The sequence below is a fragment of the Botrytis fragariae genome (genome assembly GCF_013461495.1).
Source record: "Botrytis fragariae strain BVB16 chromosome Unknown tig00000101, whole genome shotgun sequence".
Lineage (NCBI taxonomy): Eukaryota > Fungi > Ascomycota > Leotiomycetes > Helotiales > Sclerotiniaceae > Botrytis > Botrytis fragariae.
The window spans coordinates 172,089-195,509 of NW_023500996.1; the positions used below are offsets into that span (position 1 = coordinate 172,089).

A 23,421-nucleotide genomic window follows, 5' to 3' on the forward strand; every position below is an offset into this window, starting at 1 on the left:
GTCGAAGTAAGAGCAAAAGCAATTGTGTCGATAAATCAATCGATGTTGGAATTGAAATCTCTTTGGATTTACTTATTATTGAAATTAATATTTGAATTGAAATTGGGTGAATTAAAATGGAATATTGATGAAAAAGGATTCTGATTGCAAAATGATAAAAGATAAAAGATAAAAGATAGTTGGAATTGACAGATGTTGTTTGATGGAAATTGAAGCTTCGAACTTCTATACTTTGGATTCTACATTTTGACTTAAGATGGTAGGTAGTAGGTAGGTAGCTTTTATTATTAGGTCATTGGCTGTGAATTATCAATCAGTAGGTACTATGGTGGACCAGTACTAGACAGAGTACTGAGAGTACCTCGAGTGCGTAGTTTCAGGCATCTATGGCCCTTGTGGGTCACCGTATGACCTACGATACGATGAGCTAGCTTGCTTCTCAGTCCAGCCAGCTCCCCTTATCAAATGGGGAAAAAGGCGAATATCATACTCATACCCCAACTAACTAACTGTGCATGTTCTAGAGTACAAAGCAACAGAACATTCAATATACGTAGAGTCTGTTCAACTAAAGCCAAGGTGTCAAGTGTATCACAGTCACAGGATTAAATACTGGCCCCATTCTATGCCATTTCAATCTAGATATATCTTGGTCTGCATTAATCCGTACCGAATAGACCATTGATTTCTCAGTCTCTTCTTGGGTCATTTACTAATTAATCACTATTACTCACCTTACGCCCGTAGTCCCCCTCGCTACTAACTGAAAGGAATATCACAGGCCCGGCCCCGCCTAGTACACATCGCCCATACCTCACATACCTAGTGATTCTTTACGATGGGAGCATGGAGCATCAGCTGAAACTTTGCTACGACTGCTGTCTGGATTCTGCAGATGATCTGGCATTCGATCGAACTGACTACCTAGTACCTCCCCGGCATCCTATGCACCTACCACAATCTGGCGTCAGAGTACTCATTACACGCCTCACCATTCATCATCCATCAAGCGCTTCCCAAATCTGGATATAAGGTTAAAGAATCCTCTCGTTCGCCAATATCCTAGCAGAGAAGAAGTACCAATCCCAAAACGTTTGAAATATTCCCTATTTCGCCACTCCGAATCTTCCTTCCACCATCCATACCTTGTTTCAGTCGTCAAAAATGCATCAATCCGCTTCCTAAGGATCATATTCAAGGCATTTCCGTTCTCCACACGAACTATACGAGAACTGCCGTTAAGCTCTCATCTCGTTTGTTTTCCTATCTGGAATGCTTATCTACTTTAAAATTTAGGCTGAGTGAGATGGGCAACAGGACCTGTCATATCTGGTAGCACGACATATGAACATCACAAAAGCACAGCCTCGGACGTTTATTTCCCCCCACCAATCCTGGTGAAGAATGGCTTGACAGGTTCTTAACAACTACACCATCCTTTCTATCTGTCGTACTCATTGCGAACTTCCTTGTCATTGTGTGAACTTTGCAGGTTCCGCAGGGTGGTAATTATATCGTTGAGTACAAGCTTGCCAATGGTTACATTAACATTCATGATTGGCATCCATGAGACAACCAGCGGTGGCTTCATCAGGGGTTAGCGAGTGCGGTATTACCAGAGGCCTACAATCTCACGAAGTCCATGTTTTTTCAAATGCTGATTTATGTTAAGGTTTTTGCATTGGATGAAATCTCTATAGACGTGTAAAAATACAAAGTGAGCTAAATTTACAGATTTAACTGTGGATATTGGAGCCACGCGAAAGTAAGCACCATAGAACATAGGAAATCTGGTATTACATGAGAATAGGCATCAATTGATTTCTGCCAAAAAGAAAATGACTGAAGCTTGAATGAAAGAAAAGTAGTAAGAAACCGCGTAAGTATATCGGGGCATGGTGTCGTTAAATCTATCCTCCTTTTTGTTGCTTGTCCACCGTGTGTATCGATGAAAATAAATTCTTGAATGAAAGTCGAGATAAAAGGAAAAGTCTAAGAATGTAATACAGCGTGCGATCCAGGCTATAAAAGCAGCCTGAAAAAGTGTTCCGAGGTCGTGAAATATAATCAGGTCGTTCCAGGTCGCGCACCGTCGTGGCTTTTGTCCAATGACCAGGTGAGTCATATTGGTTTAATCAGTAACCTGAAGTTCCGCTACCGCTGCCAGCTGCACTCCCATAATCGTAATAGGTCTGATCATCTTCATAGGAAGTCGCTTCCCCTCTGTAATAACCTTCCCCTTCATAAGTTGCGTCGGGGTTTTCATAATAGCTTGCCTCATCGTCTGGCCGAGACCCGTGTCTGGATGCATCCTCTTGAGCTCTACCTTTCGAAACGACATGCTTCATAGAGACAGAACCCCATGGAGAGCCACCAGCATCGGCAGTGTCATAGTATACATCATTCGAGTCAGCTGTGTGATAAGAATGGCCTGCGTGAGCACGATTCTCATCATCTCGGTCTTGACGCTCTTTGTCCGCCTTCGTCTTGTCACCTATAGAATATTAGTCACATGCTGAAGCGTGAGTGGTACGGTGATAACTTACGGAACTTCCTCTGCGCTAACCTGTTCTGCACCCTTCTTCGCTCTTCTGGATCTGTGATACCAGACCAATCGTCTTGCTTTGGCTTTGACTTCCCAGAAGAGGAGCTTTTCCCCTTGCCAGATGAAGATCGATGGGAAGAAGACATCTCGGGTTCAGTCTTAGGTGTTGACTCGAGATTTGACTCGCACTTGATGGTCTGATTGCGGTCAGGATCCTCAATTGTAATGCAAGGAGCTTCGGATGTTTCTTCCTGTTCGATGGATGTTTCGATGTGCACTGACTTATAGGCGTCTGCCCTTTCAATATTCAGAAACTGGCTGAGTGGACAGAAAACAGTATACTAACATCAACAGCGGAACTTGATACTTTTGTTGAGATCTTCTACCGCTAGACTTCGAGGATAATATGATCAGGATGACGACCGCGCTATTTGAGTTGACTTGATAGATGTATGCGGTACTTGAGAGGCGTGAAACGTAGAGCAATGAGTGACGATGTAGATAATAAGAAAGCTATAGCTTTCTTGATATCGTTAAAAGATGATTGATAGTGATGATGAGCTGATAGCTATTTGGTAAAAGGAAACTTCCCTACTTTATAGAAACCATACAGCGGCGCGGAGGGCAGATTTGATGATCGCTTTTGGATATCAACAGATATATAAAGATCTTCATAAGCAATACTGCAAGAAAAAAAAGCAGACCAAGAGTGGATGGAACGTCGAGTAGAAGCACTGCCTCCAGACGGATCATAGTTATGACCGCCACGAAAACGTGACTGACTGTAGGTGGATAAGAGTAGGATATGACTGAACGAACTATCGAGAAGGTCCCCGTTCCTCTAAGGCAGCCTCACCTGAATTGGACTACAACCTGATCCAGTGATTGGACTAAGTGCACATGTGACCTTGTATAGAGAAACTCCTCCAAATATGGGACGAGATGGGAAATACGAAACGAGATAGGGAGGATGATGAATCTAGGATCATAGTGATAGTGGAGCTTCAAGTCGATGAGATAATGGCCTTGCGGTGTGGTGGGGGCCATCCATTCTCAGGGGATTGACAGGAATCCTCATTCGCGGCATTGCCGTTTTCGACCATTTTAAATCAAAAAATTCCATGGTTGAGCTTGAATGAATAAAAGTTTGCGGTTTTTGTTTTCGTCATGAATACCGAGAACAAGAGGATAATTGGAAAGCCACTTGTGGAAATGGTAGCGAGTACCCATTGTTTTTCGAAGATGTTCAGGCAGAGATTCGGTTCCTGCATAGGCTCGTTTACACTTGGCTAGGCTGGACAAGGGATCAATTTAATGGGAGATCAGGCAGACAAGTCCCATGTTGAAAAAAAACTTCATGATCAATGAATAGACTCATCTAGGTACGGTCAGTATATCAAGTACACTTATTTTGTAAATGTACCATCTAGGTATCCTTTCCTGAGGTTAGTAGTCTGATAATGCCGGCGATACATCACGAATCAGTTCACCGGACTCGTCAAAATTTTCTACTTTCGAAGGACATCATCGTATACAAACCTCAGCTACACTCCTAGACGTTCTTCAATGCATTGCGCCGTAAGGACACTTACAATTCTGATCACTTGTTCTGAGATGAGATGACGCACACATCCATTACCATATCGACTATTTGACTCGGGACCCGTAAACGACTAAACGATGTCGTTGTGGAAATGCTTGTTAATATCCAGTTTGAGGTGCCACTATTCGCTCAATTAGTATGGAGAACGAGGAAAACATCAGACGAGAATATATCAAAGAGCCTTGCTGTGCCAAAGGGGCACAGATTAGTACACATTTGCCTTCGCTCCTGCGCGAAATGAACGACCTTTTGCTAGATGAGCATGGGATTGGCCAGCTTGAGCTGCCTGAACCGACTTGTATTGGCTTAGTAACATTGCTTCTTATGGTTTCCAGGTATTTTCCGAGATCTCTGACGCGAGTCCCGGCCGCTGGGTTAGTCTAATCTAGAGTCTAACTAATTGCTGACCTACAATGCGTTCTTTCTAATGATTGCAAGTGGGTTGTGCGTACATAATTTATGGGATTAACTATCGGCGTGGGTTGTGCAAGTAAGACTATCTAGCGAGATAGTAATCTGGAGGAAAGATCCTCCGGTCTTGCAGGAAATTTCCCAGCACAGCCAGGCCCTGGTGTCATCCACAACCATAATATCAACCAATACACCTCCATTTATCATATATAAAAGAGAAAGAATTTTGAATACTTGAAGCCGGCGGGCAAATTTCACTGAAGATGTGGTATCGGGCACATTTAGCGCAATTGCTACAATGGGAGGAGTACGAGGGGGGGGAGCACGAGCGAGCTTACGAGGGCTGCGTCCGGGGAATCATGAAATAGGAAACCATGTATCCCGATCCCGTACAGGAATCGCTTGGTTTCCGAGAAATCTTGATCAAGGTTAGCATACGGAAAAACATCGAGGGAAATATGTAGCAATTGAGGCATTTCGGCCAAAGGCGGACGGGAATGGCGTGGACTTGACGTCTACGCCGCGAAACTGTAATCTCACGTGGCCCTAGTGCCGACCTCACCCGTGTAAACCACCAATCGCTGTTCAGGATTTCGAGTTAAAATATAACTTCAATATGTTTGGGTTGATCTGCAGCCTTGCGAGTGATATCTTCTAGAAGGCCATGATCTGTGGATGAAGATCCCAGAACTATCACAGCAGAGCCACCTCCTCCTTGTGCATCCCTACACAGCCTCTAACATAATCTTACATGGACGACAAGATTGACAATCTACTCAATGTTTATCTGGCTGCACGTTTCTCCTCTCCTCTCCTCTTTGCTCGAACTTCGGCCTGTCTCCTTTCGCCTCCATCAATCTTGTGGCCTCTACGATCTTCCCACAATCCTTCTTTAACGACAATTTTCGCCGCTTGCCCTCCTTTGGAAGGTTGTACATGAGGTCCAATAATAGTGTGCGCTCCTTTGATACGTAAACCCTGAACTGGAACCATCTGCCCAGCGATACTATCCTCTGCACTGCCTCCTGTGGGTACATTGACCACTATTTTTTGTTGTCCCGGTGAGGATGTTGCGGTAGCTGTACTATGTCTCGGGTCTGATGACGGCACTTCAACTACACGCAACTCTGCAATTCCATTTTCGATGTGTTGTAAATCTCCACCAATGCCATATTGCCCTTTTCTAAATTTCTCGCGCCAGCGTAGGAGGTAGCGTCGACTCCGTGGAGGCTCAACGCCCAGCTCTCGTAGTTGATCAGAGGTCAATGTAAACAATGCTTTCCATGAAGGAATTTTCGATGCATGCTGGCTCAGATTTCGTCCAATGAGTGTGAGAAACGTTTGAGCATTCGGTACAAATGGTGTAGGACGGGGTACAGGCGATGCCTTCATGCGATAATGTAGGCTTCGTACTTGATTGCAAGTGGTTGCATCCGTAAAAGGGAGAAGAAATGAGGGAATTGGTCGTAGCTGGTAAGGCTTAAGGATCATGATGGGCAGATTCTATAGAGGAAGTCAATATGGCTGGCTATGCTTCGCACAACAGGACTAATCGTCCAGAAAGTGGGACTGAGGATTCATTGAACGTACGGCAGGAATGATATACCTATATCAAAAAGGATTCCCGCAGGTCAAAGTGTAGATACCGGAGGGAGCATAGATTTTATGTCAACTTATGGCGTCAATGTAAGTCAACTTGTGTCAACCGTTGGAAGGCTGTACCTGTCTATTTCTGGGAATCCTCCAAACTACCTATCTCACAATTCGATTTTAACCTTAGCGTTTATTCGAAAAATCCAAGATCATGTGACGTATTCGGAATAAGGTATTCCCGATGGAAGTATGGAGGTCAAGGGTATGGGTGTGTGGATGTATGGATACATGGCTCGAGCGTACCTAGGCTCCTAGGCACGTGCTAGGTTCTCTTATCTGTTATCACAGTACATGCTCGCTACTGTCGGTGCATACCTCCATACCTCTTACAGTAAACAGGCGGACAGTCTCTCTCGCGCAAGGCAGTCAGTCTGCAGTCAGTCCGCAGTCAGTCAATCACTACAGTCACATAAAACTGAAATTTCGATTTGAACCATCTGTCATTCATCTCTCATCATCCAACATTCTGCCAGAACAACAAAACATCCATCGTTGCCAATCTACCAAACACACTTACTTTTGTGCCTGTTGAACGCGGTAAAAGTAAACTCTCTCATATGTACATGGAAGCCTATGTGCGGCCCAGAAGTATACACGTCCTTTAGTGTAAAAGCCTGGTTCAGAAGTTTGATATAACGGCCCCAGTCCGGCCTGGGTGGAAAAAGGGTTTCGCAATCATTCCTGGTGACTCTATCTTTGCACAGGAGTCACAAAGAATGAATAATGCAAAAGATAATGTTCCTCTTGAGAAGGCTCCGTATGTTCTTGTTACCGATATTACGGATGCCTTGATCAATTATCTTGCCACAGATCAGGTAACTGTTATGGTTTACTATTTGTATTTCATGGATTACATTCGAAATTCTTGGCAGCAGAACTTTGAAGCTTCTCGTGTCTTTTAGAAGTACTAACTCCATATTATAGAACACGTCAGAAGAACCTCTACGGAAACGTCAGAAACTAACAACAGGATCGAAATTGGAATCATCGAATGATGCTATTTTTCGAGATTACATCACAGTCAAACAAGCTTCGCTGGAAGTCAGATGTCTTCGATCAAAGTTGTCGTTAGACTGCACCACCTTGAATAGGCAGAAGATTCGTTTTACTAGCCACTGGGGCCGTCAGGGTAGCAACCGCGAGCCATCTAATATCATCCTTCGAGATGACAACCACAACTCCTTGCTCACCATACCGTTATCACTCGAAAATACGTCGATGAATGTTCAAAATTCCTTCGATGACGTGCTCATCTGTCTGATGGTTGATCGAGATTCCAAAAAGCGTGCCCAACAATCAAGTAAGTTGTGGACAGAGGCCGGAATAAGTGTGTACAAAATGGATGATTCGGATTATGTTCGGATTGATTTTACTATTAAATGGGAGGTTACAACCAATCGAAAATCTATCCAGCCTAAAAAGACGGATGCTCTGATGAAGGTATTAAACACTTACTTTCCCGATCCAAACAGCACGAGCTTGGAACCGCTCTCTGCGCAGGACTTTTATCAATCTGCATACTCTCCAGATCCGGATGATGAAATTGCTGCCTCGATCGAAACGCCGGGATTGGAATCAACTCTCTATCCGTTCCAAAAGCGGGCTGTTCAATGGATGCTTCGTAGGGAAGGTTCTGAGTGGTCTCGCGCGGCTGGATGTATTGAGACAACTCAATCCGAGGGAATAGGCCGAATACCGCCTTCGTTTTTCGCCGCAACAGACCTACAAGGGCGTTCTTGTTATGTTAGCCATTTATTTGCAATAGTCACCTTCGATCTTGCTCCATTCTTTTGGATGGACCAGGATATCAAAGGTGGCATTCTTGCAGAAGAGATGGGCCTGGGTAAGACTGTAGAAATGATTGCCCTGATGACACTTCACACCCGTCGTAATCAAGAACCATCGGTTATCGATCCGTTTTCTGGAGAGACCTTGCAGACAACACATGCCACTCTAATAATATCACCGCCTTCGATTTCAAGTGAGTTCTGAATCAATATCGAGCGCGGATCATATTATTTATTGATTATATATAGAACAATGGATCGGTGAGATAAAGGCCCATGCGCCAAGTCTCAAGGTTACGTATTATGAAGGTATCAAGAGCCGGTCACTTCAATATGAAACCATAATCAATGATTTTGCCACCTCTGACATAGTCATTACCACGTACGCTATACTTGCATCAGAGATCCACTTCACCAGTCTCAATCCGGAGAAGACGACGCTGCGCAGCGAGTCAAGATATCAGAGGCCCAAATCACCTTTAATGAAGTTTTCGTGGTGGCGTGTATGTCTCGATGAAGCGCAAATGGTTGAAAGTGGTGTTAGTAAAGCCGCAACCGTAGCAAGGATGATACCTCGAATCAATGCCTGGGCGATCACAGGCACTCCAGTATGTATTCTCAACCTTTTATATCTTTTTATCTATTTCAATGTGGAACTTATCCGGACTATTGTCCAAAGCTCAATATTCAGAGTCGTTTTGGGGTTTCAAGCCTTATGAGACATTCATTGCATTTTGTTTGGGGAGCAATGTGGGGCTTGCTTGATATTTGTATAGATACTATCTTTCCAGTGAATTCAATGTGTCAAATTGGTTCTGCATATGAAAGAGCTCTTTAATCATGAAGAGATGATAAAGAGTTGTTGTGGGGACTGGAACGCTTCTTATTCATCGAAGGGGCTGAAATATATTGACTACAATTTAGGTCAGGAAAAACATCAACGACTTACTAGGATTACTCATTTTCTTGAAATATGAGCTTTTGGTCTCGGTGTGGCGATCGCTTGTATACTCCAAGCAGGATTTCCACAAGCTTTTCGAGGCTATTAGTTTGCGTCACTCAAAGCAGGATATTCGCGGAGAGCTTATCTTACCCAAGCAACACCGCTTCGTAATTACTATTTCTTTTAACCCAATTGAAGAGCAATTTTACCAAGAAATGTTTGGCAAGATGTGTGAAGAATCTGGATTGGATACCGAGGGCGAGCCTCTCATGAATGGCTGGGATCCAAAAGACTATGCTGAGGTTATGAGACGATGGCTTGTACGATTGAGGCAGGCAACTAATGCACTTCCCCCCAAACGAGCCACGAAACGAAAGAAAATCGGAGATGAACCAATAGTTCAAACTGCGAGTAAGTCGGATCTCCTGCTATGGGGTACTCCATGGCAAAGACTAATATCATGATCAGGTAAGGCCCTTGAACTTATGTTCTCGCAAACAGATGCTGCTATTAGAGCGAATTCTCGATCACTTCTTCTTTCTCAATTAAAGAGGGGCCAATTATACGAAGATTCCCCTCGCGTTCAAGAGGCTCTGGATATCTGGAAAGAATGCGTCACGCTCTCCTCCACGTTTGTAGATCAAGCTCGGGATGAATTATCCGCTGAGATATTGTCGGAGAAGGCGAGACTGGCATTTCATTCAGACAGTGGTTCGGATCCGAAAATAGCAGAAACTCAAAGAACGATTGCCCCGAGCGAAATCCAGAGCATTGAAGGCAATGGTGAGAAATATCTTGAAGGGCAAGATGGGTAGGAACCTCTTTCATCGCCCTTGGAACACTCTAACGTGCCCCCATACAGAATGGATCCTGCCTCACGCGTAGTGATGAGTCGAACACGGTTGAGAGCCGCCTTGGAGCTTCATCACATGGGTAAATTCTTCCTATCAAATGCTTACTTTCAGATAAAGTCAAACGAGGAAATGACAGCAGTTAATTCCGCCGAGTTTGAAAACCTCGATATGCTCGAGAGACAGGGTTACGAAGAGGCTAAGGAGTTACGGCGTGAGATACTACAAGATGTACGTTCTGTATTGCACTAGTACACTGCTATGAAATATAGTTCTAACTATTTCACGCTTTTGATTCCTTGATTTATTGCGAAGAATGAACTGCACAATTCAGATCGGATGATTGTTGTCCCACAACATGAAGATATCTGGGCTAACACATCATAGGCTTTCAAGAGAACAGATAACATGATGACCGCAATTAGAAAAGATACAGAATCTAGTGCAGCTGTTCAGTTGCCTCAGTTCGTGTCTAGTACTCTCAAAGGGGGTCCCGAAAGCCGCCGGATTATGGAAGAGTAAGCTGTGGATATTTATATCTCTATTCAATTTATCTTTTCAGATACACTTTCTCATATCTTTACGCGTCGTACCTACATACTAACTAACTATCAATGGCTAGATTCGCAAATCTTGGAACCAATTTGGATAGACAAGCACATCAAATTAATGAATGGCGAAACCACCTCATCCAGATCTTGTTGAGTCCATTAGTCGACAACGATGATGAAGGCATTGCCATCAGTGGGGATGAGTACGATAATTCCATAAAAGTACAGGAAGAAGTCGTGGTATACGTGCAAGCATTGCGGACAATGATTGCCGATCGACAGGCCTCGTTGTCTGGAGTGCAAAATTTTCTAATTGATGAAGAAGCTAAAACCGCTTTCCGGGAGGCAAAACATGGCAAAGGTCCTTTTCCAGAAAAGCTACTCGTGCTCTTTAACATAAGAGACCTGTTTCTGCACAAGGGCATTAGTGTGAGAGGGACTTTATCAGAACTCCGGACGCTTATATCCAAGCTCAAGACAAATCATTTTCAAAATGAACTCTCGGTCGTCGAAGGTCAACTGAAATTGACCCACAACTATCTCGCAGATCAAACAAAAGCAACCGCAAATCTAGAGAAGGAAATCGGGCAGTTCACAAAGTGCATGAATCTTCGAGTAGAGTACTACAAACAATTACAAGCAATTTCAAATCAGGTTGCCCCGTATACAGGCCCCAATAATGATGGTGTCAAGGAGTCTTTTCTACGAAAGGAGCATGCACTCACTCAAACCATAGCTTCGCTGAGAGCTAAGAGAAGGTATCTAGTCCATTTGAAAGAGGAGGTCGAAAATCCCAAAGATAAGCGAACGTGTGTCGTTTGCAGAGATGGATTTGAGCTTGGAGTTTTGACCGTTTGCGGTCATCAATACTGTTCCGATTGCGCCAGAGAATGGTGGAAATGTAAGAACGCAATCATCTCCAAGTGCCGCATACATATTACTGACCTATCGAAGTATCTCATAGATGCCCCATCTGTAAAGAGATGCTAATTTATGAAGAGCTTCACAATATTAGCTACAAGCCACATGAGCCAATACTGACTGCCGAAACTGAGGGCATTCGAGAACCGTTGAAGGAACGATCAGTCAACTCGAATTCCCCTCAAAAATCTGCGATCTATTCCGATGTCAGCAAAGCTACTCTCTCCGCCATCAAAAGCATTGAGTTACAAGACAACAACTCATTTGGCACCAAAATTGATACTCTGGGTATGTAAATTTTGATCTCACTGAACAAATACCACTAACAATCTTCAAAAAGCCCGTCACATTCTTTACCTTCGAGAATCAGATCCTGGCGCGAAGTCAATCGTATTTTCTCAGTTTACCGAGTTCCTACCGGTTATAGCTAGCGCATTTGATGCATTTCGCATTGGTCATTCATCCATTGATAGACCTAACGGGGTTGAGAAATTCAAAAATGATCCTGGCATAGAAGTCTTCCTCTTACATTCTCGAGCACATAGTGCTGGATTGACTTTAGTTAATGCTAGTAATATATTCTTTTGCGAACCGTTGTTGAACACGGCAATCGCACTCCAAGGGGAGTCTAGAGTTCATAGAATAGGACAAAAGTTTGAGACCAATATTTGGGTAATGGTCATGGGCAACACTGTTGATCAGTCAATCTATGAGTTATCTGCTAGAAGAAGATTGGAGCACCTAGGCCACGCAACCATATCAAAAAAGGGCAAAGGGAGAGCGGTCTCTGATGAGGAATCAGTAGCACAGGCTCTGGAAGAGGCCAATAGCCTAGAGATGCAGCAATCAGTGCCCGGGAATCTTCTCTTCAAAGGGCATGATGGTGAAGCCGTTTCGGAAAACGATCTTTGGACCTGCTTATTTAGTGGGAGAACGAAGCGTAGAACAGTGGATTTGATTGGTGGTCCTAATAATGATTTGGTAAATATAGAAGAATCCAATGGGGCTAGTACGATAGATTGTTCGACAGCGGAGGATGCATAGACAGGCAGAAGGAGTATCCATTATGATACGGTATAAACTATGGTGGAGAATTCTTGACATGAATTAAAGATGAATTGGTTAAGACCAAGTTCGGGGACATGCTTTGAGCTGTAGCACATATTCATGTATTAGCCACAAGAGTCATTGCAAGGAAATAGCTATAGGTAGCTTGCATGATTCTCAATCATTGAGTCGCTAGTAAAGGAGCATCGCGAACAATCACTTAATCTGTCGATATGATGGGTCAAAGAAGATTTAAGGTTGAACAAGATCAGACAGTTCAATACTTCTAAAAATGTTCTGTTGCCAGTCATCTTACTTGCTCTATACCACAAGAAACGTTTCACTTAACCCCCAAATATAACATGAGAAATTGAGACACTCCTTATTGCCAAAGCGTTGAACAATACTGGAAATGCAAAGAATTCGTTACCCATGATAAAGTAAACCTCATTTGATATTAGGAAAGACTCCTCTAAACCAAACGTTGCATTGTTACTCCGCCCCTCGATGTAGAATGAAAGTATGCCCCGAGCTTTCATACACCAAATCTCTCTCTATATTCCCCCAAAGCCTTCAGTGAAATATTACTTCCTCCACAAACCACAATCACCACATTCTTTCCCTCCATGGGTTCCCCATCTTCCTCTAATATCTTTTTCAGCATGCCATTGATAGCCACTGCTACACTGACACCGCACGCACTCTCAACTAACTACGTCAAAATTAGTGAATGGAACCAAAAGATCCATGAATTAATGAAACTTACAATTCTTTCCTCATCCGCCATCCACACCATACCACTCACGCTCTCCGCATCCCCCAAAACTACACTCCTCACATTCTTTCTATACTTCAATCCCCACTCCAAAGACTTCGCCGCTACCTGTGTCGCACCCAACGACGTAGCAATGCTATCGATACCGTCTAACCTGACTAACTCTTCCCTCTTCATTGCCGCATGGAAACTTGCCGTTCCCGTCGTCTCTACACCTATAACCTTCGTTCCACTGTGCGATGCCAATCTTCCACTATCCTCTAATCCTTTCATGATTCCGTTAAATAATCCTCCTCCGCCAATGCTGCAGATCACCGCATCCAAACTGTGGATGCCTAGTCCACGAACCTCCTCTTCAATCTCGGTGATCACACTACTGTGTCCATCCCAGATATCGGGGTGATCAAATGGTGGTACGTATACACCATTAGCATCGTTAGCTAATAGTTCTTCGCGTAGATGTCTATCGGCTTCGCTCCAGTGGTTTCCGGTCTGGATCACTTCGGCTTTGAGTAGTTTTATTTTGGAGATCATGTGTGAGGATGTGGTCATGGGAACGACGATGGTACAGGGGCGGTTGAGAGAGAATGCTGCGTGGGCGCAGGCGAGTCCGGCGTTGCCGCCCGAGGAACAGTAGAAGTGAACGGGGGTGTGGGGATCGGGGGAAGAGAACGGATGAGAAGATTCCCTATGCCGCGGGATTTGAACGAGCCAGATGGTTCTGAACTGTGTTAGTTATTTTGATGGATAAGGTTGAGATGTGATGGAATAGAACAGAGAAAATGAACTGTGAAAGGAGAAACAAGGTGTGAAAGGAGAAACAAGGTGGCAAAGAAGAAAGAAAACGATCAGGACATGTCGCAAAGACGAAAGATGAACTGCGCAACATTCGATAATGGAAACAGAATGTATGTATACATACGTAAATTCTCAAGCTTAAGCCAAACATTACTATCTCCGTATCAGTTTATGCTTCCAACAAGGCCGAAAGCATTCTAGAAACTCACCATCCAGCATGTCTTGATAAAGCAGCCGATCTAACCAATGGAGTTTTAATCCAAGGTTTCGATATATGTCCTTCTCCCATTCCATTTGTGATCGGAGTTGTTGAACCCATTTTGTATGGTGTGATATTTATTTCTGGATTCAAATTGTATCTTGAATCTCTTGTTGAACGAATATGTTGGTAGAAGAACTATCTTATCACCTCAAATCTCAAATGTTCCAACCAAATCTTTCTTTGAAGGAAGTGTGCGTCGCAAACCTTAAGTACTCACATCGTAAGATCTTATCCATGCTAGCTCATTCATCTTGCATCCAACCCAATCCATTCCATTTCCACGCAAGCCTACGAAATCAATCCATCTCGAACAATCCGCAGAAGCACGGAGATCGCAAATATGGAACATATTTCCTATGTAGGAAGTTTCGTATCAATATCGGGAACTTTCGCTCCCAGCACCAACATGTAGAGCTAAAGGCGTGTGTGCATGCATGATGACCCGACACCAACCCAAGCACTTGATAACACCTCCTTACTGAAACAAACCAGGATCCCTATGGTTCCGCACGCATTCCTTCGATTCGGCACTTCAGACTATCCAGCCTACTAAAGGGGAATCCGACGATAAGCGGGGATGCGCTATCTCGCTAAAACAAGTTATAGGGTAATGAACTTTTCTCAGAAAGATACACGTGGATACTTATAGGGTAATCCAAGAGAAGCTATAGGGTAATCATGATACGCGCAAGAAGTTATAGGGTAATTGGAATGATAAGGGAAGCTCGGGACGGCATGCGATTTAAAGTTATAGGGTAATGTGGAGATACTTATAGGGTAATGGTTTTATGCATAGCGCAGGTGTCGCAAATGCGGGGTGAGCTATTTTCGAGCTATTGTCCTTTTGGGTTGGTGATCTAATATTCTATATTGATGATGTATGTGACGAGCGAGGGATTCTGACTTGTTTGGGTGATTGAGAGTGAGATTTTTTAGATAGTGGAACCGACCATCCATGGGTTTGAAAATTTGAGTTTATCTTCTTGTCTCCTGTGGTGATGTTAGGGACGAGTCAGGAAAGTCGAAAGGAACACGATGATTTTATTTGGAGGGGTCACAGGAATGTCACTATTGGCATGTGGTACGGTGAATGAATCGCTCACGTCGTGTGATGGAATATCGAAATGATCACCAGAAGTTGATGTGTTCACCACAAGACAATCGTACGTTCATGCAAGCTTCATTCAACAGAAGGGAGCAACTTGGTATATGCTCATCTCAAGCAACAACGCAAGCGAAAACGAAGCAGACATACGCTCACGCTCTTCACCCCAACGCCGTTCCATTACCAACCATTTGTCTCGTCCCATATTCATCAGTCTATCCCTTCATCTCCTTGAATGAACCCCTCCTCCAATCCCAATAATTCTTTCGGATTTTATCGTACTTATCACCAAGTAACTCGAGAGCTTTGTCTGCCTTTTCCCATTCTCCCTTCTCTCCCCAGATATCCGCCAGAAAGTCCAATGCATGACTACTCCTTATATCTTCCCCCTTTCCATCTGCATTTCCAAGCTTAACAAAGTCACCCGCAAACTCCTCCAAGCTCTCAATATTCACACCCCCTTTCCTCAAAACCCCCCTCAAATAATTCCAGGAACTCTGATTCTGCGGTGCTTCATATGTCGCCGATTTCGCATATTCAATTTCTCTATCCACTATCTCCTTTGGAATCTTGCCATCAAATTCATTTGCTTTCAATCCCTTGGTCGAATATTTTGGGTCCGAGAAAACTAGGAAAAATCGATATGACCAAGCACTATTATTTCGTACATCTCTCCTTATCAGATCCTCTACACTCTTTAGTTCCGCCTCGTTAAACATATCCAATTTTAATACCAAATATTGCCTATAACTCCAAACATGATAATTTTTTGCATCTTCGTCGAACATCTGTGTCAGAAAATCTCGTTCCGAATCTGCGAGCACATTGAGCGACGAAGGAGAGGGTGAAATGGAGGGGTAGAGGTGATCGATGAGAAGTTGTCGATGGTGCCAGATCTGATAATTTTTTTGATTTTCCAGCGCAATTTGATTCACAAATGCGAGTTCGTCGGCTACAGAGGAAGATAGTGCAAAGAGAGTTGTGGCACGGTAAAGCCAGACTGTATAATGAGCTGCGTTAAGGGTAATGATGTGTTCAGTAAGTTCGAGAACGCGAGGTGAGTATTCTTTGCTTGCCATTACGGCGCGAAGGTATCCCATTGCTAGACATATCATGAGTCTTGTAGAGAGAATGAAGGATAGCAATCTTACCCTCTGCGTATTCATCCGTGTATGCAATTTGTGCTAAAGCGCCCTCACCATCATCTTGTGCTATTGGTACCACATCGTCCCAGATAGGATCCCTCTCGTATATTCCCATTCTGCCGCTTTAATATCGCAGATTGATTGCTAATATCCTTAGTCGTATGTCGTTATTCTGTCGTGGTCTTACGGCTCTCCGAATGAAATATCTCTCTTCCGCAAGCACTTGTGCTAATATGCTTCCTACTTTAAAAACCCGCTTGCGCAAACTTCGCAATGCTTAGATTTGCAAAGTTGTTGACAAAATACAATTCAGATATCTCCGTATATCAGTATACGAGTATCCTATGAGTCTTCGCGAGCTCTGCTTTCGGGGTCACTGTGAAAGGTGTGGACTGGGAGGTCAAATTAAGAGACGCATGAATAGGCCAGTGTGAGTTAAATATCTGTGCAGACCCGGAAACTAAGAACTTGAAATGCTAGAGGCTAGATTTGTGTCAAGGAAGCCTTGATCTCACAATGTGCTCTTTGTTACGAGGTCGAAAACGAAGACTCAATTGCCCATTTGAAAGGCTTCAAAAGTACGAGCTCGGCTAGCCTCAGCCTTGTGCGAGAAAGCTGTCAGGCTGAAGAAAGAAACGTTTGACAATGCGAAGAACAATGTTTTGATTCGTTTGATCATTATATATACAATTTCTTTTCATTATTGTCCACCGGTCCGTCGCATTATAGAATAACATGTTAACATAATTTACAGCGAAAGGAAGTAATTGTGCTGTCGCCAGCATTCTAATCTTCAACCTTCCAGAACTTCCATGCTTCCCTATCACCACTTTGTCCATGAACTCCAACCAATTCCTCAACTCCTTCTATACCTTCAGCGTTGAGGAATTTTTCTTGGTCGATTTCATCTCCCCCAAAATCATCATCTTCTCCATTCTTGATCACTGCGGGCCATAAAACACCCACTCCATCACAACCTAGTGTAGTCTCGAATTTTTTGTAGCCTTCAGTCTCCAATGTTTCCTCTAAACGTGCCATTCTCTCATGTGTAGTATCCGGCTTCAATAATGTAATAGAGCACCCTCCCCCTCCGGCACCAGTAAGCTTAGTCCAGCCAATTCCTTCATGGTCGACAAGTTCCCGAATGCGCTCCAGACGAGGGTGAGATACTCCTAAAGAAACTAGAAGTCCATGGTTGACTGTCATCAATTTTCCCAGGCTCTCAACGCACTCAAGATCTTTGCTATCGTACTCTGGATCTGAAATCATGGCCGCGGCTGATTGACCAACCATATCAATAGCATTCAATATCGAATCTACAATAGCTGGGTGCTTCTGCTTTAACAACCCCACTTTAGCAACCTCATGAGCCGTAGATTTTGCTTGCTGCGTGTCTACAAGCAGCAGAGGGAGTTCTGGGAAATTTCTCAATGGCTTCACAGTGGGTCCATCAGAGAATTTTTGATAGATCACTGCTTTTCCTTGCGTCGAGACTGTATTATCGACCCCAGACGGATTTCCATGTATGCACATTTCACCCACAAATGCCCAACGATTGATTCTCTCAAGTTGTAAGCTTGCCTCATTAGATGGTTGATCCGGATGTGGTCCGGATAATGTGCGAATCTGCAACAAAAGTGCGGACGAAAGACAGACAGATATCGAGGCACTACTACCAAGACCTGCACCAATTGGAATTGTTGAGCGAAGTGTATATAAACAACCCGGGAATGATTGTGAACCGAGTGATAAAAATATGTATAAAAATGACGAGGCAGAGCTCTGGTGTATCTTTCGTATGGCGGGTGATTCCTCAGGAGAAATGTTCTCAAGATGTGGTTTCATGGCTGCGACCAATTCTGGATCTAAAGATGTGACCTCATCATAATAGTGCTTCTTCTTCGACGGGTGCGAAAAGGTGCTCCATGGCAGGTCATCGATATTCCAAGTATGTGAGAGATTAATGTCGGGAAAACGAAGGGAAATCGTGCGCTTCGATTTTGAAAGGGATGTAACTAGAAGATATGATCGGAGTGAAATCGCGGCAGCAATCGCAGGCTATCTCTACTGTTAGTTTTCAAATCGCATATCTAGAGCAATGGCACCCACTTTTCCATGCACGACCGCGTGCTCTCCAAATACAATAACCTTTCCTGGAGCTGATACCATAAACGGTGGCATCATAGGAGAAGATTGCTTCCTAGTCAAAGGAGTCTTCCTTTTTCCAGTACTCGAATCATTGCTCAGGCCGTTGATAGTCGCTTTCTCCATATTCTCGCTGATTATAGCAATTCGATCGTTCTCGGTGTAGGTGCTGTCGTGCACAGGCATATGAAAAGTGGGTGAGGTCGAGGGACTTTGAGTGCTTTCAGAACTCGAGGGTGTAATTATAAGGAGTGATTTTGTGGTTGTACTCGAGCTTGATCGCGAATGTCGCTTTGTTTTGAGGGGTTCACCGAAGGACCTCTTTGTAGTTGTGCCTATCATTGCACAAAAATCAGGTCCCACACACACACACAATCAGGTCCCGTAGGAAATATGTGTTGGAAAGGTAATGATGTTTTATTTGAATTGATTCAAGATCAAGATGCAGATACAGATGCAATGCGGCGCGACAATGATTCACTTGTACAACAATAACAAGGGAAGCGAGACTTACATATAATATAATACCGTAAGGTAAGAATGAGAAGAAGATGATGAAGATCCAAGTCGGGGTCCAGTCAGCGAAAGGTCCATTATTGAACGGGACCTACTTCTGGATTGAAATCTAAGGCTAAGGTTACTCTACCCAGGAGCCAGGGAGGTAATTTATTATTAATTATTCTAGAAAAGAGAGGAACTGATCTGGGGGGAGACGCGGAGACATGGGTTCACTCAAGGGTCGCTCGTTTCATTATGGAATCAAGTATCGAGAAACTGTACTATCGACAGATAACCAGTGCTAAAACGTTGTCAACCAATAGGATCCAATAGAATCCAAACTTCTACCGTTGTAAGATGATTTCCCCTGAAGAGCTGGAATTGGTGGCTGTGCACATCAATTAAAGTCATTTGTACCCTTGACCCATAATATTCGATCAATTACTCATCAACATCTATCTAGGTATCTATTGTATCTATCAACCTGTTGTACGCAGAATATACGACTGTCTTTCCTATATTACAATTTTTTCTCAAGAACTTCCTATATTATCTAATAAGGGATTGTATTGCTCAGGTACTATTCTAGTGCGAAGCGAGGAAGCCTCCACGGCAGTGGCCCAGCGGAGCGTTATCCATGTTCTCATCTAGAGAGCTAAATATTAACATCGACTTTTTCATCTTCCATTGCTTTCATCCCGAGATGTATATATATAGTAGGAAATTGTCATTCTAGAAAGCTGCTCTCTAGCTTTATGGATATGAGTGTTGACAGTATTTATGGATCATACATCTCGAGGTGAAATTTATTATCGTGGCTGCACATACCTATTGGTATCAAAGTATATATGTTCGTTTATTTTTCTACGAACTGGTTGATATTTTATTATTCCTCACAAAATTCTAATAATGGTGTCGGGTGTATTTATATTTCTATATGAGATCAAGATGATCATTGCATAGCTCTCAAGCACAAGTTTAAAAGTACCTATATTCACCACGTTATCCCTTCTCTACATCGGTCAATATCTGAATTTCCCCCTTTATGCTTCTCGCTCGTTAGAAGTGTGTTTGTATACGGGAATTTACATCTGGAATAAGTTTAGGACATAGAATTGGGGATACCGTGATTCTTAAATGTCTCGATTAGTCCTCATTTGAATGGTATAACCATGCCGCTTCATTGATTAGACGATGCAGTGGTTTCATCGCGCCTTCCCCATAAGACGATACGAAATCAAGTAACCATCGTCCAAAGCCAATTATGCATACCTATTCTACTAATAAGCCATGGTTCTTTCTTTTTCAGTTCAATTTTTGTCTCAATCTACCAGAAATATTTGCAACCATCTTTTCCGTTTTCTTCATTGGCCTATTTCGAAATAGATATACTCTCCATGGGCTGGTCCAACCTCGCTTTCACTATTATTCCATGCGTCTCGAGTTCATCTTCTACAAACTCTTTTCATTTCCTGAAGTCGGCAAAATCATCCTCCTTTCATCCTTTCCAGGCCTGGTAGGTAAATTCTACTTCAGCTTTTAACAAATCCAGTCTCTGGCTACCGTTGCTATTGCTCTACTCCTTTTGATACTTTCGGCGGTTTGAGGCAGTCGTTTCGACCTATCTGTTTTTGAATCCCTCTTACCGGTATTCAGACTGTAAGAGCGATTCACTTCTCAAAGTTCAATCCTATGACTTATTTCACATTGGTCATCGAAATTATTCACTCAAAAAAGCACCCCAGTATCGTCTTTAAATTATCGTCCAATTGAATCATATAATTCCGGTACAATTGGGCAACTTGACGAACCGAGCGACTATCAGAATTCCACTGTCAAATATGCCAAAACCCTCAGGTGAGGAACCCAAGGGGAAGGTTTCGAGTTCACGCAAAAGGCCAGCTCCCAGAGATCGTGATGAGAATGGTAAAATTATCGGTAGTATGACTTCTAAGGCGTCGCGCAAACGCCGTTGTGCCCGAATCACCATGGCATCACTCCAAATTGATGATGAAAATGATGATCTGAGCCAGTTTACACCTAGTTTCGACGCCAATTCTCATTCGCATAATACCTGGGGTATCCCCTCTTCGGCGGTGATTGTAGCCCCGAAGCGCAAGCGTAGATCCGCCACTTCCAAGCAACGACCAGGACTCGGCCGTAATCATGCAGCACGCAGTGCAGGTCTCTTCAACCGCTACCCAGAACTGTGCAGTCCTGAGACTACACCCGAACCAGTGGAAGTGAATAGTCCAACTCGTTCTCCATTCCTGCGCTATCCCTTGGAAGTCCGTGAGCGAATCTATGGGTATTTTCTTCGTTCCCCAAACTCGATCCTCGTGAACTATGATTGGGAAGCTGTCGAACGCTGTCCCGATTTCGTTGTCAAAAAGATATTGTTCATATGCAAACAGATCAGTGCAGAGGCTCTCTTGTTCCTCTATAAAAACAATACCTTCCATGCTCTGCTCCGAGAGAACATGTCACGACTACCTGCCTGGAGCATCCCAAAAATTACAACCACCTATTTAACTTTGGTAAAAAATGTGGTTCTCGAATGTCCAAAAGACAATTGGAATCTGGACTGGTATTACAAGGCAGCAGGAAGCATTGAAACCTTGGTAGTGGCGAAGCCAGCACTGAAAACTTTCACCATCGTATTGACACCGCGGCAGGTTGGCTTCACTTCGACAGCTTTGGGATTTGAACATACTCCTATAACTTTTGCAAATTTTCTATGGGAAGATGGAGAGGTAATGAATGCTATCATGAAGTTGAGCTGCAAAAAATTAAGAATTGTTGTGAAGAAAGGTGATAGGAGGAGACTTGTTCTAGAGGTAGATATTCATGGTGGAATCCTTGCGACAACGGATGATCAGGAGGATTGGTTTAAGGAAGATAAGGTACACCGGCTATCAAGACTTTCTTTGCAAACTAGTGTGAGAAAAGAACTGGCTGGATTGAAAGATAAGTTTGAGCAGATCTTTGATGACGAGGAGAAAGCTATTGAGATGGGATGGTGCAGGGTGATGGATTCAGGCGAAAGATTAGTCAACGGTCGGCGTTGGCTATAAAGGAGCAATGGGTGATGGGCGATCGCAACCTCGGTTTGGCTCTGGATCTCCTACTTTGTGAAGAACGCCCTGCACCTTTGGAGGGGTCTTCCTCGCTAGAAGCTTCAGGATGACAATGCTCAATATTTTTCGAAGGAAGGTTGGTCGTTTTATTTTAACATTGTCAGTGCGAGTTGGCGCTACTTTCCACCCGCTTTCATTTTTTATTCTTCTCTGTATCTCGCCATATTGATATCAAATACATGCAGAAGAGTCCATTGATTTTTAGCAAGAAATCAGTAGCTCTTTGGTGGAGAGACTCTCGTTTCATCCTCAATAGCTTATCATCTGCAACTTACAGGATCTCATAGTTTTGCATTTACCGTATTAAGTTTACCAACAGTTTGTGCAGCGGCATTAGCCATCGTTTATTTCTCGAACTCATATGCATTAGGCCATTTCCACGCAAAGTGTTTTAACAAACAAGGGCCTGCAAAGTTGTGCAAGCAGCTCTCTGGAAAACAATATTCTCAATGAAAGCCGAAGAAGTAAAGGATTTGGGGAGGTTTCCGGGATTGTATGTTGGGGGGAGGGAGTTAGATTATTTCTTTAGTGCAGTATTCATATCAGTCTTTCCGGTATAACGAGTTAATACGTGTATGCTGAATTACAGTGCTCGATTATTCTTCCAGAGAAGCAATTTAGAATTGACGACGGTGATGTGGTCTAATCTTGAAGATAACCCGTCTCATACATTGTAAGCATGTACGACGTAACAGATTGAGAATAACATTGAACGTCTCATATTCTCTCGTGTCAAATCACCAAAACCACCTGAAAAAACATAAGCAGAAAAGCAAAAGGCGAATTTGAGCAAGCAACAGACCTCTGAAACGGGATTAAAGTACCTTCCTATCTCTCAATTTTGTTCTTACAATATGAAGAGAGAGAGAGAGAGAGAGAGAGAGAGAGAGATCAAGCGTGCGTACCTTCGTCGCGAGAGCACACTGGGGGGAATCACCGTAGGAACGAGTCAAATACTTCGTAAATCAAACCAAAGCCTGAATGAACATAAATAAAAAAATTAGTATTCTTCATAACATCATCATAGATTCTAGTTGACAAGAATACATGAGTAATTATGTATACTAATGACCATAGGCCGAATGACTGACGAGTGGCACAATTGCAAATTAGCTACTGTGTGCTATTGTATTCCGTTCGCGTGCATTGTAGTCTGGAGATGCGTAGGGATGCTAAACTACAGACTAAGAACATACTTCAGAAATAATGTTCGGAGCATCTGTTCACCCGTTGAGCTACCAAGC

The 23,421-nt window shown here is 43.3% G+C and overlaps 9 protein-coding genes across 9 annotated transcripts; 2 read left to right on the top strand and 7 right to left on the bottom strand.

The window, feature by feature from the left end:
- Positions 1-2,135: 2,135 nt before the first annotated feature.
- Bfra_008677sa (putative transcription factor bzip protein) lies at positions 2,136-2,691 on the bottom strand (the record flags this gene model as incomplete). Its single annotated transcript, XM_037339035.1, has 2 exons — positions 2,136-2,494; positions 2,547-2,691. 2 exons carry the CDS (start codon positions 2,689-2,691, stop codon positions 2,136-2,138), a joined length of 504 nt encoding a protein of 167 aa, XP_037190601.1.
- Positions 2,692-4,089: 1,398 nt separating this feature from the next.
- Positions 4,090-4,464, bottom strand: Bfra_008678 (uncharacterized protein; the record flags this gene model as incomplete). Its single annotated transcript, XM_037339036.1, has 2 exons — positions 4,090-4,218; positions 4,363-4,464. 2 exons carry the CDS (start codon positions 4,462-4,464, stop codon positions 4,090-4,092), a joined length of 231 nt encoding a protein of 76 aa, XP_037190602.1.
- A 149-nt stretch (positions 4,465-4,613) lies between these two features.
- On the bottom strand, positions 4,614-5,035 carry Bfra_008679 (uncharacterized protein; the record flags this gene model as incomplete). The annotated part of the gene is made up of 2 exons (XM_037339037.1): positions 4,614-4,816; positions 4,933-5,035. The coding sequence occupies 2 exons, from the start codon at positions 5,033-5,035 to the stop codon at positions 4,614-4,616; spliced, it is 306 nt and encodes a 101-aa protein (XP_037190603.1).
- Positions 5,036-5,342: 307 nt separating this feature from the next.
- Positions 5,343-6,050, bottom strand: Bfra_008680 (putative igr protein domain-containing protein; the record flags this gene model as incomplete). The annotated part of the gene is made up of 1 exon (XM_037339038.1): positions 5,343-6,050. One exon carries the CDS (start codon positions 6,048-6,050, stop codon positions 5,343-5,345), a length of 708 nt encoding a protein of 235 aa, XP_037190604.1.
- An 878-nt stretch (positions 6,051-6,928) lies between these two features.
- Bfra_008681sa (putative snf2 family helicase protein) lies at positions 6,929-12,309 on the top strand (the record flags this gene model as incomplete). The annotated part of the gene is made up of 10 exons (XM_037339039.1): positions 6,929-7,027; positions 7,137-8,193; positions 8,249-8,607; positions 8,924-9,353; positions 9,411-9,753; positions 9,805-10,024; positions 10,181-10,311; positions 10,416-11,245; positions 11,299-11,553; positions 11,606-12,309. The coding sequence occupies 10 exons, from the start codon at positions 6,929-6,931 to the stop codon at positions 12,307-12,309; spliced, it is 4,428 nt and encodes a 1,475-aa protein (XP_037190605.1).
- A 538-nt stretch (positions 12,310-12,847) lies between these two features.
- On the bottom strand, positions 12,848-14,204 carry Bfra_008682 (putative l-serine dehydratase protein; the record flags this gene model as incomplete). The annotated part of the gene is made up of 4 exons (XM_037339040.1): positions 12,848-13,024; positions 13,079-13,808; positions 14,006-14,038; positions 14,095-14,204. The coding sequence occupies 4 exons, from the start codon at positions 14,202-14,204 to the stop codon at positions 12,848-12,850; spliced, it is 1,050 nt and encodes a 349-aa protein (XP_037190606.1).
- A 1,263-nt stretch (positions 14,205-15,467) lies between these two features.
- Positions 15,468-16,512, bottom strand: Bfra_008683 (putative protein farnesyltransferase geranylgeranyltransferase type i alpha subunit protein; the record flags this gene model as incomplete). Its single annotated transcript, XM_037339041.1, has 2 exons — positions 15,468-16,354; positions 16,404-16,512. 2 exons carry the CDS (start codon positions 16,510-16,512, stop codon positions 15,468-15,470), a joined length of 996 nt encoding a protein of 331 aa, XP_037190607.1.
- A 671-nt stretch (positions 16,513-17,183) lies between these two features.
- Positions 17,184-18,728, bottom strand: Bfra_008684 (putative mevalonate kinase protein; the record flags this gene model as incomplete). Its single annotated transcript, XM_037339042.1, has 2 exons — positions 17,184-18,455; positions 18,507-18,728. 2 exons carry the CDS (start codon positions 18,726-18,728, stop codon positions 17,184-17,186), a joined length of 1,494 nt encoding a protein of 497 aa, XP_037190608.1.
- A 2,153-nt stretch (positions 18,729-20,881) lies between these two features.
- Positions 20,882-22,114, top strand: Bfra_008685 (uncharacterized protein; the record flags this gene model as incomplete). The annotated part of the gene is made up of 1 exon (XM_037339043.1): positions 20,882-22,114. One exon carries the CDS (start codon positions 20,882-20,884, stop codon positions 22,112-22,114), a length of 1,233 nt encoding a protein of 410 aa, XP_037190609.1.
- Between the last annotated feature and the right edge of the window lie 1,307 nt (positions 22,115-23,421).